Raw genomic sequence first — 17,454 nt, 5'->3', positions numbered from 1 at the left:
CGGATAAACACACACACACACACACACACACACACACACACACACGCACACGTCTGGTTCACTATCTTTGTGGGGACTCATAGACGTAATGGTTTTTTTTTCGTACAAACTATTTTCTATCCCCCTACACTGCCCCTAAACCTACCCATCACAGGAAACATTCTGCATTTTTACTTTCTCAAATAAACCTGTATGATTTATAAGCCTTTTGAAAAGTGCCGACCGCTGGCTGGTCCCCACAATGTAGGTGATCTCAGGTTTTACTATCCTTATGGGGACATTTGGTCGCCACAATGTAATATAAACAAGGGCATACACACACACATACACACACACACACACACACACACACACACACACACACACACACACTCACTACACTCACTCATCAACTTGGGGTGCGTTTCCCGTACAACTAGTATGATGCATCGTTGAAGAAATCAACTAGTCACGACTGTTTCCTAAAACCGTATTGTCACAAATCTGTTGTTCAACCATGTTCATGCAGATGGTGGTGTAATAACTGGTTTTATAATTATTTTGAGATTGAATTCATGCTAGATTTTTTGTTATAAATTATGGACATGGCACCTGAAGACTAATTCTTATTTTTCTCAGTTATTTTGCTTTATTTCGAGATTTAAATAGGCTTGTTCTTTACGTACTACAGCACGTCCGCACATGATGTGTATATAGTGAATTGAGCGTTAGCTAAGGGTTGTGTGTGTGTGTGTGTGTGTGTGTGTGTGTGTGTGTGTGGCTCCTGGTTTTTGCAGTGTAGTTTCCTTGATGCACCACTATCATTACCGTTTGGCCATGAGTCAGAAACTAGTGACATCTGGGGATTTTTTATGATTAGGAGATAGTAACTAATGTGAAGCTTTTTATTTTGACCGCTTTATGTGTAAGAAAAGAGAGGGAATATTTCATCTGTATTATTAAATATATGATTTGCTTGATATAATAAATGTGAACCAAAAAAAAATCTTAACCGTGCTCAATGATACATGAAAAAATAAATAATATTGTTTTTTTTGTTTGTTTTTAATGAAAAACTAATGTAATGTAGTTAATGTAATGATGAGAGTAGAGAAGAGTAATAATGCTGAAAATTCAGCTTTACTTTACAGGAATAAATTACATTTTGATATATATTCAGATAATTTAAAATTGTAATAGCCTAATATTTCATAATATTACTGTTTTTACTGTATTTTTCATTCAGTAAATGCAGGCTTGGTGAGCATAAGATACTTTTTTTTCAAGAGACAAAGACTCCAGACTTTTGAACAGTGTATATAAAGTATTTAAGATGTATTTAAGCTGTTTTCCAGTGAGTGTTACTGTGCTACAGATGGGGCAAAAAAGGAAACTTAAATGTTCTTGTGAAAGTCATTGGCACACTTCATGTACGGAGAGCTTTTTCCGGCAGGTCGTGGATGGATGGATAGAAGCAGGAGGCCGAGAGAAACAGTGTGTGTTCAGAAACCTTAATTGCTGTGTTGTGCAATATATAAACAAACACACGCAGTTCATTTACATAGACAAACACGACTACCGGGGAATTATTTTCTGAGTGTTTCAGAGTACTTCACTAGCAGCTTTAAACGGTTCCTCACCCTCATGTCATTCCAGACTCATTTATTCTCAAACAAAAAACATTTTTTTAAGCGGTGAAATGGATGGTGGCAGGGCAAAAAACATAAAACTGTCTACAGTTTGTACCTTTTTCAAAAAATCCAATATCTCACTGAATTTTAAAGTACCCCTGTAGTATAATTGTATCACTTAAAGCTCATCTTTGATCAACAAAATGACATATTTAAATGATTTTTCATGTGAAAGAAAATTCCTCATGCCCTAAAATATAATAGCTTGTATGTAACTCTACACCCTTGCTTCATTTACGCAGAACCATGAATATGCAAATGTGGGGGCCCAGCTCACTCACTCACCCCTGATCCACTCGCTCAACTTTACTGAGGTAAACGCTGCACAACGGTGCTCTTTACAACTAAGCACATAACAGTAAGGAATATGATTATCCTTTGGCTTATCAAACAGCTAATGATGTGTTGCTAATGTTACACAAACCATGTTCTTGTTCGCCATCTCAGGGTGCGTTCACAATTGTAGTTCGGTTAGTTTGGTTCGTTTGGTCCGGACCAAAAAACAAAAACAAAACATATAGTCCTGGTCCGCTTAGCGTTCACACTGGCATTTTTAACAGCGAACCTAAAGTTACCGAACCAAAGGCATAGGGAGACGCTCACAACCTGATTGGTCGGCTTATATGACGTAGGAGCTCGCTTACCGAACATTCAAAACAATGCTGTGTGCGGATTACACACGGTCATTTTATGCGTGTACATATGGCATTATTTTTACCCGCTGAGATCTCATGAAGAGCTCATAAAATGTTCAAAACATTCAAAACAGCATCAGTATTTCCTCCGTTGTGCAGAAAAGAGACGGGCGTTCTGTCGTCTGTTCCTACTAATAATGGGCAGCACTGGTCCTTTGATGAGAAAAACCAGGTATGCTTTTTGTGCGTTTTTTTCTAGCATTTTCGAAACATGCTCGTCTGACCAAATATTGATTAGGCATTTTCTTGTTGCTCCACGTTTGCCCTCTAATGTTAAAGTTATTCATTTTGGATACACCGATCTTTCTGCGTCGTCAAATCAGCTGACTATGCATCTCATCTTGTGACATTACGTCCGGTTTTTGGTCCGTTTACATGTCTTTGGTCCGTGTTGTGTTCATATATCAATCGAACCGCACCAGAGTTCGTTTGGAAGCAGACCGATAGCCATCTTTTAAGCGGTCTCGGTCCGCTTGTTTTGTGTGCACCAGGGTTTCGGATGGCAGCGCTCACATATGTTCAAATGAACCGCACTAACCGAGCAATCGCACCAGGGTTCGTTTTAACCGAACCAAATATGACAAGTGTGAACGCACCCTCAGTCTGCCTTCAGTATCGGTCAGCATCCTTAGAAACGTTTCTCTTGAGACGCTCCTGCTTCACATTACAGTTAATGAGATGCTAAAGCCCGCCCACATGTTGACATGATTGGTTACATGATTGGTTGTGATGTCAGAAACGCCAGCGATTTCAAGCCAGGTCTTTGAGACTGTCTTTGTTTCGCTAACATTTTAAAGAGAAAATACTCTACAATGGTGTTGACTTATGAATTTGCACATGGTTTGATTAAAAGCATATTAAAAACACAGCATAGACATATAAACAACACTGAACACTTGATTTTCAACACAGGAAACCAAAAACTAAAAAAATCACTAGCTTGATAGCTGTGGGCACTATTTTTATTTATTTTCATGCTTGGTTTAGAAAGACATGCCAGTTACAGTAAATAATGAAAAAATCCTTTAAAGTCAACATAAGTTGCATAAATAGCCGTTTCTTCCCTGATTGTGACGTATATAGAGTGAAACGGCTTATCGAACAAGAACAAATGTAGGCCGGGGCTTGATTTTGTCCGTGGAGATTTGATTGGATGGTTGTGGATTGCTATTGGCCGATCTCATGTGAGTGACAGGTTGCCCCGCCCTCGTCACTCACGTGAGAAGAGAAGAGGTGTCGCTGCAAGAGGGAGGGGAAGTTATTTCGGTTAAAGATTATGAGGGTACATTCATTTTCTTTTAAAGAAATGAGGTGCAAGGATAAATCTTTTATAATAAATACCTCAATATTCCATAATAAAAAACAAAATTTTGTATCTGTAGGGGAAAATAGAGCTTGTGGTGAGCACCTCTAATAGAAACCTTCTAGAAATGGCATATCACACTTGACTCAATATTATACATTTTTGTCTCAGACACACATACGATACTCGCATTTCCCAGCAGGCATACGCATACTAGACACGGCATGGTGTGTATAGTAGAAAAACACAGACATACACGTACACACAGTCAGAACAGGGCCGTCTGTGTTGGATCAGGCATGGAGGCTTCCCACATAATTCCTGTGCATAAATTCCTGCGTGTGTGAGATTAATTTGAAAGGAAAAGTGCCCAGAAAAGACAGATTCATCCTAATGTTTATTTGAGTTCAACCCCAAGTTAGAGACCCCTCCTAGGGCTCCGAATGAACCCGGTTTCCCTTATACAAACACATACACAGATCAAGGTGTGTTTGTCTTTCCTACCCAAACTCTCAGGTATCCCCCTCCTCCCAAAAACAGCCCGTACACCTCAGGGAGATGAATTTGAGGGCGGCGTCTCCAAACTTAAGTGTGTATCTGTGAATATGTGTGTGTTGATAACCTGCACGTTTCTCTCGCTGTGAATCAGTCTGTCTCTGGTTGTCGAGCAGGTCTTTAGGACTCACGCCGCTTTACATTATGACGCTGAAGGGGTTTGTGATGCTGCTATGCATCCTGGGAGCTCAAGCCACCGTGGATCTGAGAAATGCTGCTGCTATGGGTAAGAAAATAGCATCATTAACAGATCCAGCAATGTTATTCATTTATCACCAACAGAATAAACACTACAACAACAAAAAGGTCTTTAGGGGAAAAAATAATTTAGTTTAGGGTCAAATTCTCACTACTTAGCATTCATATTACTAGGCTGTTTATTAGCACATACTAATGCCTTATTCTGCATGACCTTATTCTTTCATCCCTTAATCACCCAATACCTAAACTTAACAACTACCGTACTAACTATTAATCAGCAGTAATTAGGAGTTTATTGAGGCAAAATGAGTTAATAGTGAGAATTGGACCTGAAACTAAAGTGTGACCAAAAAAATCTGCCATAGGGGTCAGAAAAATAAGATTATTTTTTTATATAATTGACATATTCTATCTTGTTTTAAGCAGAAACTCACTTCATTCTGATCCGTTTTTAAGTAAACTTCATAGCATTTACTTATTTACGGATTTGTCTTGATTTAATAATATTTAGATATTCGTACTAGGAAACAAGACTAAAATACTGAGTAAGAAGATACTTTGATAATGTTTGTCTATCCACTAACTAATCAATCAGTTTATCTGGTTTGATTAGTTCCTCGCCGCTTGACTTGCATGCTAAATAACCAGATAATCAGACAAAATTGCACAAAAATGTGTGTCAGTCAGAATGTCTTGCTGGTTTAAGTTGGTTCAGAAGCCTGGACACAAGCATTATCACATCTATAGGAAGACTGAGCTGCTAAAATGCATTTACAATCATTTTATTCTCCTATATTTTTGTTTTGCACAACAGTTTGGATGGTAGTGTTCAATGTTAAGCAAATATATGACCTTTGACCTTTAAATGCATGTTATGTTTTTCTAATTTCTGTGTAGAATTGCTTTATAGAACTGCGCCTAGTATCAATTATTAGTTTAATTTATGCAGGTCTAGGTGTTAAAAACGAAGAGAAATAATCTAATCGAGTAGGTAATTAGAGTTATGTTTCCAGTGGTTGTACACAACTTGTACGTCCTCTAGGAAAATGTGTTTTTAAGGATTCAAATGTCTACATTTGTGCACAAAGAGTCCCTGTACTGCGTGAGTGTGTGTGTGTGTGTGTGTGTGTGTGTGTGTGTGTGTGTGTGTGTGTGTGTGTGTGTGTGTGTGTGTGTGTGTGTGTGTGTGTGTGTGTGTGCATACCTGAGGCTGAATGTATAATCAATGGGAGTTATTATGAGAACGGCCAGCACTGTACATTTATTGAGTGACATGCAGACTGTCTGGCTTCTCACTCTCTTTCTTTCCCACACCCCAATTTGTACACCACTATTTAAAAGCGTTATTTTAAAGGAATTAATCATTTTATTCAGCAAGGATACAATTAAATTGATCAAAAGTGACAGTAAAGAGATGTATAATGTAAAGATTTCTATTTAAAATAAATGCTGTTCTTTTGAACTCTATTTCTCAAAGTATCCTATTATTGCAGCTTCCACAAAAATTAAGCAGCACAACTGTGTTCAACTTTCAGAAATGTTTCTTCAGCACTAAATCATTACATCAGAATGATTTCTGAAGGAACATGTCTCTCCTCAAAGTAAATCTACGGCACAGTATTTTCTGATCAAAAGAGTGATGAGGAGTCAAGAGTACCGAGAAAGTGTTATGAAATAATTTGATGGTACTATGGTTTTAATGATTATCTTCATTTACATTTTACTCGATTCCTACTTTATGATTCAAAAATATGCTTGAAATGTGCTGTAAACTACTTCTCAATAAATAATAGACCTTGCAGGAGAGTTTCATATGCACATTAATAGTGTCTATCTAACATACAGAATATTATACCTTAGTGATTCAATTTGGTATGTGTGTAACCAATGAGAAAGTATGGAGAATATTATCAACAGATCATATGTATGCATCATGTTAACGTCACCTGACTCTCTCGGAAGTGGTAAAGCAGTGATAGTGGTTTCCGTCCCCACAGGTTGGTTAGAGTCCACCTTTTTTTCTAGAAATAGCCTAACTCGATTCATATCAGTTTGAAAAATTCTACCACAGTACATTCCCCATCTTAATAAGACGATAATTCACTCCTAGAAGAAAAGACTCTAAGTGGAACTGTAAAGTGTTCTGTGATGCGTGTCATATAACCTTTTAGTGGTTCCCATTATTGGGTAATTTTATGGATTTAGATTTAATTCACTTTTTTTTATTCGTTTTTTAATTTGATGTTATGAATTAAACAGCTTGTAAACTTTATCACTATAGATAAAAAGAAAAACATGAAAATATTATGCAATCATTTAAAAGGATAGTTCACCCAAAAATTACAATTCTGTCATTAATTACTCTCCATCATGTCGTTCCCAACCCGTAAGAATTTCATTCATCTTCTGAACACAAATGAATCTTTTTGATGAAATCTGAGAGTTTTCTGTCCCTCCATTGACAGCTACGCAGCTACCACTGACGCTTCAAAAAGTTCATGAAGAAATTGTAAAACTTGTAAAAATCCATATTAATTGAGCGGTTTAGTCCACATTTTCTGAAGAGACTCGATCGATTTATATGATGAACAGATTGAATTTAGGCTTTTATTCACATATAAACATTAGTCAGCGAACATAAACAGAAGCTCAACCGAACCTGCTTCATGCAAGCTTGACGAGAATGAACCTCATTGGTTCTCGCTGAAGTTCAAACGTGATGCGTAACACGAGAATGAACCTCATTGGTTCTTGCTGAAGCTCAGACGTGATGCGTAACACAAGAATTAACCTCATTGGTTCCTGCTGAAGCTCAAACGTGATGCGTAACACAAGAATGAACCTCATTGGTTCTCACTGAAGTTCAAATGTGATGCGTAACACGAGAATGAACCTCATTGGTTCTTGCTGAAGCTCAAACGTGATGCGTAACATGAGAATGAACCTCATTGGTTCTTGCTGAAGCTCAAACGTGATGCGTAACATGAGAATGAACCTCATTGGTTCTTGCTGAAGCTCAAACGTGATGCGTAACAAGAAAATTAACCTCATTGGTTCTTGCTGAAGCTCAAAACGTGATGCGTAACACGAGAATGAACCTCATTGGTTCTCGCTGAAGCTCAAACGTGATGCGTAACACGAGAATGAACCTCATTGGTTCTTGCTGAAGCTCAGACGTGATGCGTAACACAAAAATGATTCTCATTGGTTCTTGCATGCCAAGCGATAATGCTTGAGCTTTCCTTTTATCATAACTGATATGAGTTGATTAATGTCTAAATTCAATCTTTCAACCAATTCAATCAAACTTTTTGAAGGATCAGAGATTTCAGATTTCATCAAAAAGATCTTCCTTTGTGTTTCGAAGACGAACTAAAGTCTTACAGGTTTTGAACGACATGCGGGTGAGTAATTAATGACAGAATTGTCATTTTTGGGTGAACTATCCCTTTAAGACATTTCTCCTTATAGAACATTTTGGAGTCACGAACCCCTGTGCTATATAGAAACCCACTGAGCCTATGTGGTCATAGTGGCTGGAAGTACATGGTTTTTCTCAAATAATTTGTGTGTGTGGCCTGTCTGGGATCTAAACATATTGAATTGTACAGTATCACACATATTTACATCCTCTCTCTGTTCTTTCACTCTTTCCAGCCGCAGGTTTGTGTAACACCAAGCCCACCGATGTAGTGTTCATAATCGACAGCTCTCGAAGCGTCCGCCCCGCTGAGTTTGAGCAGGTCAAGGTCTTCCTAGCCAAAGTTATTGACGGTTTGACCGTCGGAGCTGATGCTACTCGCGTGGGCGTCGTGAACTACGCCAGTCGGGTGAAGAACGAGGTCTCGCTGAAGTCCCACAAAACCAAGGCGGCGCTTGTCAAGGCCGTGTCCAAGATCGAGCCTCTGTCCACCGGCACCATGACAGGCCTCGCCATCCAGTTCGCCATGAACGTGGCCTTCAGTGAAGCCGAGGGAGCGCGCAAATCACCTGGTATCAGCAAGGTCAGAACCCTAACGTTACACTTATGCTGCCTTCACGTGCTATCGGAAGTTCCCTAATTCCCACTTCAGAAGTCGTGATTACGAGCTTGTTGTGTTCAGCAGGTGCTTTGTTGTCAGAAAGAATGGAGGATGCCAGGTTCATAATGTGTGTCTTGGGAAAATGTTATCTTAACACCATTTCAGTCATTTCCCGGTCCCAGAAAAGCATAGAATCACTGGCAAACACTAGCAGCACAACACGAAAGCATATTGTTTATAATCAAATTCACAATAAAGGCATAATGTAGACAATATAAGGCTGCTTAAAGACTAAAATGGCAATAGTTTCAGCCATACATGATCCTATTGTATCTATTTACCACACTCTAGATTGCTCACTATTCTGGAATGATTTTCGATGTGTTTAAAATACTCAATTTGCTTCAAATGATTATTAATTTATGTAAATATATACTACTTTAACGACAATCCAACAATGCACCGCAATAATGAGTGATGCAAGCTCAACAGCTAGAGAATACCCATAATGCACTGTGACGGTCGGCGAATGAATTCCTGCTGCTAACGAGATGGTGGCGCCTATAGCTGAACCATCTTTTGTTAATTTCTGAATGACAAAAATGAAAATGTTTACATTTCCCGCTGTTGTCACTTGTTGTCATCGTTGCTACGATACGTGACTCACAATGACTGAAGTGACCAATTAAAAGGGCATTCTCTAATTATGTTCCAAGATGTTAAAAACGCTACACTGATCATAGACAAACGGGGAGAAATTAGACCTTTGCCAATCCACTGTAACATTCAGTCCACAAAAGCAGCCTTTGAAGGATGCAGCATCTGAATTTGAGACACAGTTAATGTGAACAGTAGCCTGACGTGGTCATGCAGACCCATGAGTGTGAATTTAAGCAGGGAAAAAATAACACGTTACTCCTCAAACACCATTTTTTCTCGGTGAACCCCCCCGAGAAGCTATTGTTTAGGGCTAGTAGTTGGCAGGTTTTGTTGTAAAAACTTGGCAACCCTGTCTGCACGCGAGCTGGAATAAACGATCTTTTTGCCGGTGTTGTAAAAAAATAAAAGATTTTAATGATACACAGAGCACTTATCCAACATGTTCATCATTTCAGAGAGAAATTGTGAAGGTGAATGCAGATACAAACAAACTCTCCGTTTAGGATTCGAGTAAATATAATCCAAGCCCCTTTGATGACGTGCATGATTACGTTACTGTTGATCATCTGTCCGTCATCGTCTAAAGCCCGCCCTGATGATTTCATTGGTCTGAACAGTTTCTGTTCAGGCATAATCACTCCTCTATGGATGGAGGCCAGACCGAACCGCCTGACCTAAAAATGTTGTGGGCGGGGCTAAGTTCGGCTGGCATCCAGGCTATGTGAACAGACCAAAGGTGGAAGCAATTGATTTTTGTTTCTGACCAAGCAATCAAGCCAAGTGTGAAATCATCACTATATAGGTTCTTCGGGGTACCACAAAGGGTTCTTCTATGGCTTCGCTGTGAAAATTCAAGAGTGTAGCAATCTCATAAAACCCCTATTTGCATCAATAACAGCTTTAAGCCTCTTTGGCAACATGCATCTTGCGTTACGTAATCCACAATGGATACATTACACCCAGGCGAATTCTAAATCTACTATTATGTAAGAATATCTCCAGTTTTAGATAAAAAAATCTCATTAATAATCATTTGCAGGTGGCAATTATTGTGACTGATGGCAGACCTCAGGACAACATCCGTGACATTGCAGCAAAGGCGCGTGAGTCCGGAATTGAGCTATTTGCCATCGGAGTGGGCCGTGTGGACATGACCACGCTCAGGCAAATGGCCAGCGAGCCTCTGGAGGATCACGTGGACTACGTGGAGAGCTACAGCCTCATTGAGAAGCTCACCAAGAAGTTCCAGGAGGCCTTCTGTGGTAAGTGAGAGGATGAAGGGGAAGGAAATAAAGGTCTGGAGACTGTCCTCACCACGGCCAGAGATATTAAAGGTGTATATGAGGGCATGTACTGTTGGGCATGTTATCATTAATCTCCGTAGATCTCCACCCTGTGCTCGATGCTGCACTGCACTCGGCTCTCCGGGGGAGGAAGTAAAAGCATGTGTAATCACTGATGTGATCGTAGTCGCTGCAGTGCAGTGGTTCTCAGCTTGGTTATGCACTGGAAAAAAAGTACTTTTTAATTCAAGATATATTTACTTGAGAAGCAAGATGACCTAAGATATAAGGGTCAGATTTCCTAAACAGGGCCAATTAGCGTGAGAACGCAATTCCATAAAAGTGCAGATGAGAGTGGAAAGTTCTGCGCATGATCTACTGACAATGTGCTAATTAAGGAACACAGACGCAACAGCTAATTTACATAATGACCAACACAATTAATCTACCAAGAGCAGCACAACTATCACAGCATTTCCTTAAGATGTTTTTTGGGGGAATTAACTAATGCTACAAATATTAGTAAATTGACTAGAAAAAAACGTAGTAAAATACGTTGCATTATTTTATTAATATTATTATATATATTATTACTTTTTTCCCCAAATATTACCTTTCATGCAGTGTGTAATGTAGCTGTTTAAACATTCTGCGCAGTTGTAAAGTCAAAAGTGCATGATGAATAAATGTATTGATGTATTTTACATAATTAGAGTGCCCGCCTATGTTGAACGTTTTCCTCCTGCTAACAACTTGACCCACCCTTAAACATGTCATTTTACTGACGACTGCTTCTCGTGGGATTCACAAAACGCTTGCTCTTGAAAGATGAGTCAGTTCCAGTTTATTTGGACCAGCTGCTCCTCAGAATCACAACCTGTACATATGAATAATTATTGATGTATATATTTTTTACCGAGTGTTCAAATACATCGTTTTGTTTTATATTGTGTACGTTTCCGGTGAACTCACGTTATTATCATTCTTATCATCTGCTCATCAGCTGTGGGACACTATTACCTAAAACGGTCTATTAATGCAGATCGTCTGTCGTTCTTACTACTTTGAGTAAAGATAAAGGAGTAAGATTTGTTTTGAAATTGTAAAATCCACGCCATCGTTACAGTCTTTACAGTGTGTACAATTGCTGAGCTTGGAAGTCTCTGGAGCTGAAGTTCAGTTGAGGCGTTTAGCGTCCGACACGCGCTGTACGCGATAGACCAGTCACAACAGACTGGGACTTTCCTGTAGCTCAACCAGTAGAGCGTGGCACTAGCAACGGAAAGGTCATGGGTTCGATTCCCAGGGAAAGCAAGAAATGACAATGTAAAAATGTGTGCCTTGAATGCAATGTAAGTTGCTTTGGATAAAAGCATCTGCCAAATGCATAAATGTAAATGTAAATGACCAATCAGATTGATAATATCAATCTACGATCTATATTATAGGAAAATCAAAGTATTTTTGTACCTTTGATGCGTGTAAAACTGTTGTAGGAGACCTTAAAAACTAAATCAAAAACTTAAAAAAAAAAAAAAAAAAAAAAAGCATAATAGGGGCACTTTAAATAAGGGAAACTCCTACAAATACATACGCAATAAGATCAGCTGCAAAAAAATAAAACATTTCACTTGATGTCTTTAGTAGGCTATAATATACAAATATTTGTCAGTGAAGAAAAATATTTTTTGTTTGTTTCCCATTTTTAGAAAACAAGACTTAACATATTAAATCATGTTGCTTCCCTAGTAAATGTATCTTGAAATTTTTATTAAAACAAGACGTCCTTTTTTGCACTGTATGTGATATTTGAGAAACTTTAAAAGGTTGAGAACCAATGCGGTAGAAAGTCTGCATCAGAGCAACAGCCACCTGAGACAAACAATATTGAGAGAAAAGCCAAAACGTTTATGATTGTTATCTTCTGTCCTCAAGTGCCTGGGTCTCTGACATATTTCTGTGTGTTTTAAAGATTTGCTGTTCGTTTCGAGTGCAGCGGATTGTTAAAACGCATTGATTTTCTTGAGTTCCCACTTTTACATAGAATAATTCTCTCCTCGCTAACCCTTCCTTCCCCCACCCGGTGTGTGTGTGTGTGTTACATTCATGGTAGAAAATGTGTCGGACCTATGCGCGTCAGGCGATCATGACTGTGAGCACATTTGCATCAGCACACCCGGATCTTTCAAGTGCGCCTGCAGAGATGGCCACACACTCATGAGCGACGGCCGATCATGCAGCGGTGAGTATGTGTGTGAATGTTGGGTAAGTGTCAAAGACTTCATATACATGTGCAGTTTTTGATGGATATAAAACCCCTGCTTTAATGATGAATCACAGTCTTATTGGTCAAGAGACATTTTATTTTTCACAACCTACTACCCAACACACATTCACTCTAAATGGACAAATCATGTGACTCAATGGCCCATTTATAATTCGACATCAGTTACCACTATGGTGTTGAGCTTGTTAATATTACCCTCAAATATCAACATCCTTGTCCTAAAATATAAAGGCTTCTATATATTTTCATACAGAATAATTTATAAAACAAGAAATGCTAAATTCTAAGTGCTACTTATAAGTTTATAAGTGGGTATAAATCTGTTTATGCCCACCAGAGTAATGTTAGACAAACATTAAAGACAATCAGTTATGTTTTAAGATTGTCACAAGGAACTGTTTTATATATATATATATATATATATATATATATATATATATATATATATATATATATATATATATATATATATATATATATATATATATATATATATATAAATAAATAAAACTGTACCGGTTTATCAAAAATATATAAAATACTGTAATATTGTGAAATATTATTACAATTTAAAATAATGTTTTTATTATACTTTAAAATATATTATATTCCAGTGATCAAAGCTGAATTGTCTTAAGCAGCACAACAGACTGGAGTAATGATGCTGAAAATTCAGCTTGGATCTCATAAATTACATTTTAAAATATAATCAAATATATACATTTTTTATTATTTTAAATTGTAATAATATTTTAAAATATTACTGTTTTTTTCTGTATTTAAAAAAAAATCTAATTATGCAGCCTTGCATGAGCATAAGAGACTTTTTTCAAAAACATTAAAAATAGTAATGTTTCCAAACTTTTGACTGGTACTGTGTATTTGGCAAATGTATAATTAACACTTTATTTTTATTATCTTAAGTTTACATATTAACTTTGAGAGTCATAAATTAATTTAGTAAAATTTTGAGGCCCCCTCTTGCGGCCCCGTGGGGGTCCCAGGACCCCAGTTTGGAAACCCCATTTAACAAACACTTGCTCTCTCTCTTGTTTCAGCTTGCAGTAACGCAGCCACAGATGTGGTCTTCGTGATCGACGGGTCCAAGAGTGTGAGACCAGAGAACTTCGAGCTGGTCAAGAAATGGATCAACATGATCATCGACAAACTGGACGTGTCGGAAACCAACACCCATGTGGGACTGGTGCAGTATTCCAGCTCCGTGAAGCAGGAGTTCCCTTTGGGACGCTACAACAACAAAAAGTCCCTGAAAGAAGCTGTGAAAAGGATGGACTATATGGAGAGGGGAACCATGACTGGCCAGGCCCTCAGTTTCCTGGTGGACAACAGCTTCAATCCTAACCAGGGAGCCAGACCTGGAGTAGCAAAGGTCGGTATATTCTTCACTGACGGCAGGTCGCAAGACTTCATTGGAGACGCCGCCAGGAAGGCCAAGGAGAGCGGTTAGAGGAAACACACACACACACAGATATGCAATGCAAAGTGCAATGAGTGTTTTACAGTACATTGTGTGTGTGCTTCAGGCTTTAAGATGTACGCTGTGGGTGTTGGCAATGCTGTTGAGGACGAGCTGAGAGAGATCGCCTCTGAGCCCATCGCTGACCATTACTTCTACACAGCGGACTTCAAAACCATGAACCAAATCGCCAAGAAGCTGCAAATCAATGTTTGTGAAGGTAAATAAAATCCTGTAAAATTAGCACTGAAACCAGACTAGCATTGAAACTTCATCCATTTGATTTGTTTTTGCTGTCCTATTACTTACAGCAGAAGATCCCTGTGAATGTAATTCCGTTGTCAAGTTCCAGAAAAAGGTGGAGGAGGCACTACAGGCATTAACAAAGAAATATATCCTTTCCTTAACAGCGTTTGCGTTCAGAGCTCAACTCCCCTTCTGCTATGCTGAAAATACTCTACACAAAGACTATAACGCTCATTATTCAGTATTGATTTACATAATGCTGGTCTATATATCAGTTAAATGTGTCTTCTCTATCTTCCGAGGAAAGATGTGCCTTAAAAAAAAGAAAAAAAAGAAACACATTTGTATAATAATTAAAATCATATGCAAAGAATTAGGAATGCATGATATAGTGTTATATTGGAAATGTAATTTAGCATGCTCATTTTCAACTATTTGTACTTTTTTTTTTTACAAAAATGCATTTTTCTAAATATAACATATATAATAAATATTAAAAAAAAATAGAATTTAAATATAATATTTATATTTGAAACAATAATTTAATGACACTTAAATTTAATCTTTAGTGAATGAATATACATTTTTTTCATTATGTACATAATAATGTTGTGATACCTACATTTTAATTTTTAATTTTTTTAAGTTTAAATTTAGACATAATAGTATATATTTTATAATATATTGTATTAAAATGTCATACATCAAATAATAAGTTATGTGTATGAATTTAAAAAATATATAAGTATATTAAAATTAATTTACTGGTTTCAGTCATGACATGAAAAAAAAATTGGCTTATCGATTTTCTGACATATTGTTTCAAAACAATAATTGTTTTAAAAAAATAAAAAATATATAATTTTTTTCAAATATATAATACAAATATAAAAACATAATATAAAATAAAACATATACTAACAAAATGTAATAACATTGTTAAATGTAATCTTTAGTGAATGAATATCCATTTTTTCATACTATACATAATGTTTGATATATAAATTCATCTTTTTATATAAAATAAGTTAAAATATATATATACATAAGTATATAAAATATAGTATTTTATACTATATATAAATATACTATATATGTATAGTAGTATACTATACATTTACTGGTTATCAGCCATAACATACAAATAATTATCAGATTATCAGTAATGACCAGAAATTAAGTGTCTCTAAAAGAAATGTAGAAGTATAGCCATATAAATGCATAAAGCCTCAGAAGTGTTTAGAGCTGGTTAGGATGGTTCTATTGCATCCTTTCCTTGACAAAAGCATCACTGGACGCTGTGACGAAAAGGATCGCTGCCCTGGAGAACAAGATCGTTTGAGAAGGATCAAACCTCTAAATCTTACTCTACCATCCCTTTCTTTTCTTGTAAAAAATGCCTCCTGTGACCTCTGACCCTAATGCTTAAGATCCACTCCATTTCTATCTGCCTTCATCACTATTGTCCATGGGGATGGAGCACTGATTGTCATGTGACCACGCTTACTCTGAATTATGGTCACCATAAAAGCGGAAGGTGTCAGTTCTCAAACAGCCATCCCCCCATCGAACCCCTGTAAGAGTAAAAAACCTGAGACGATCTTCACATGGACAATAAAGTCTTCCCTGTGGGGAGGTGGTGTGTCTATTAGATCCAGTGAAGGCTTCATTCTGTCTTCCCTTTTCATCATCCGAGCTTTCTCAAACACATTCTTTCAGATTCTGCCCCGAAGGTATTATTTTATATATAATGGTAATTTAATATAAGTTTTGACTTGAAATAAATGTGTGAATGCTTGATTATTTTCTCACATAAAACACTCTATGAAGCACACACATACACAGACACAACACACACACACACACACACACACACGTAACTCACAGGCAAACATTCACTGACTCGGCAAGTGCTAAATATGCTTGTGATGTGATTCAATAAAACCCCATTTTGTGTCTGTGTCTTTGTTTGTTGTGTCCTTGTTTTTGAGCGTGTCGAACAGCTGCGTGTTAGGCTTGATTTCACTTCAATACAAGGTTACATAAGAGAAAATGTTCAGTGTAATTATTTATTATTAGGAGCCACGGGTACCGAGGGATGTAAAGTGCAAGCATAAGTGTGTGTAAGCATGTATAGCAGCTGCAGTTATATAACATCAGCGGTAATGAAAGGTGGTAGGTGAAGTGAATGAGGTGTTCTCTAACTACAGAGCCTTCATTATCTGCCAATTTTAATGTTGAATACAACACAGCAATTAATGTTTTTAGTAATTATGTATCTCGGACGCACTACATTCGCCATGTTGTCATTGTCATGTGACCTACCAGCATCACTGCCATTCATAAACTTCCCATAGCCTCATGGTCATGGGATAGTAAAGTATCCTTTGGATGTGCACATCCAAATATTATTGTAAGTCCTCTGTGTACTTTTTGCCTATAATGTTTTATGAATACGGTGAATTTAAATATACTCTTTCTTATTCTGTTTTTCAGTTGTTATGTGATTTTCAGGTGCAGTCCACCTTGACCATTTTAAAGTCAATGAAACCGAAGTAGTGAGAGATCTGTTCTTCTGTATTGTGATGTACATGTAGGCCGGGCTTGGTTCTGTTGTTGACTGGATGATGGCAGATCTGTATAAAAACTTGCAGTCGATTGTTGAAGGGAGAGGTTAAAATGATGTGGCGGTCATATACGAATCAATTTCTGGTGGAAAAGTGACCTCTGACCTGATGCATGATGCTGGATGTAGGAGTAGTGTAAGCTTTATTAAGAATAGACACCTCTTGCGGTTCAAACAAATAGGGCAACAAACTCAAACTTATGCATCATTTCTCTTTTTAATTATTGTTTTAGACTTCTAATTCATGACTGGTGTTTTGTTTTGCTCGATTCTCAAGCATCGGATCAGAGGTCACTCTTCCGCTGGAACTCGACTCGCGTACGACCATTACCGGAAGCCAGTAATTATAGCATATATGTATATATTATACAGGTATAAATATGGATATTTTTCCAAGCACACTGCATTGCTTCAGAAAGCCTTTATTAA

General features: G+C 37.5%; 1 protein-coding gene across 2 annotated transcripts; it reads left to right on the top strand.

Annotated features, from left to right (window-relative positions):
• Positions 1–4,298: 4,298 nt before the first annotated feature.
• On the top strand, positions 4,299–16,361 carry matn1 (matrilin 1). 2 transcript variants are annotated; one of them, XM_067425276.1, is made up of 8 exons: positions 4,299–4,449; positions 8,082–8,428; positions 10,146–10,368; positions 12,503–12,631; positions 13,735–14,139; positions 14,221–14,373; positions 14,468–14,545; positions 15,692–16,361. In XM_067425276.1, exons 1-8 carry the CDS (start codon positions 4,368–4,370, stop codon positions 15,739–15,741), a joined length of 1,467 nt encoding a protein of 488 aa, XP_067281377.1. In that variant the 5' UTR covers positions 4,299–4,367; the 3' UTR covers positions 15,742–16,361. The 2 variants fall into 2 exon arrangements, with proteins under 2 accessions (XP_067281377.1, XP_067281376.1); XM_067425275.1 differs by having other exon boundaries at positions 14,465–14,545.
• Positions 16,362–17,454: the final 1,093 nt, after the last annotated feature.

Source organism: Pseudorasbora parva, chromosome 19 (assembly GCF_024679245.1).
Source record: "Pseudorasbora parva isolate DD20220531a chromosome 19, ASM2467924v1, whole genome shotgun sequence".
Taxonomy (NCBI): domain Eukaryota; kingdom Metazoa; phylum Chordata; class Actinopteri; order Cypriniformes; family Gobionidae; genus Pseudorasbora; species Pseudorasbora parva.
Note: the sequence above shows the minus strand (reverse complement) of the source record. Positions and strands in the feature narration are given on the sequence as shown.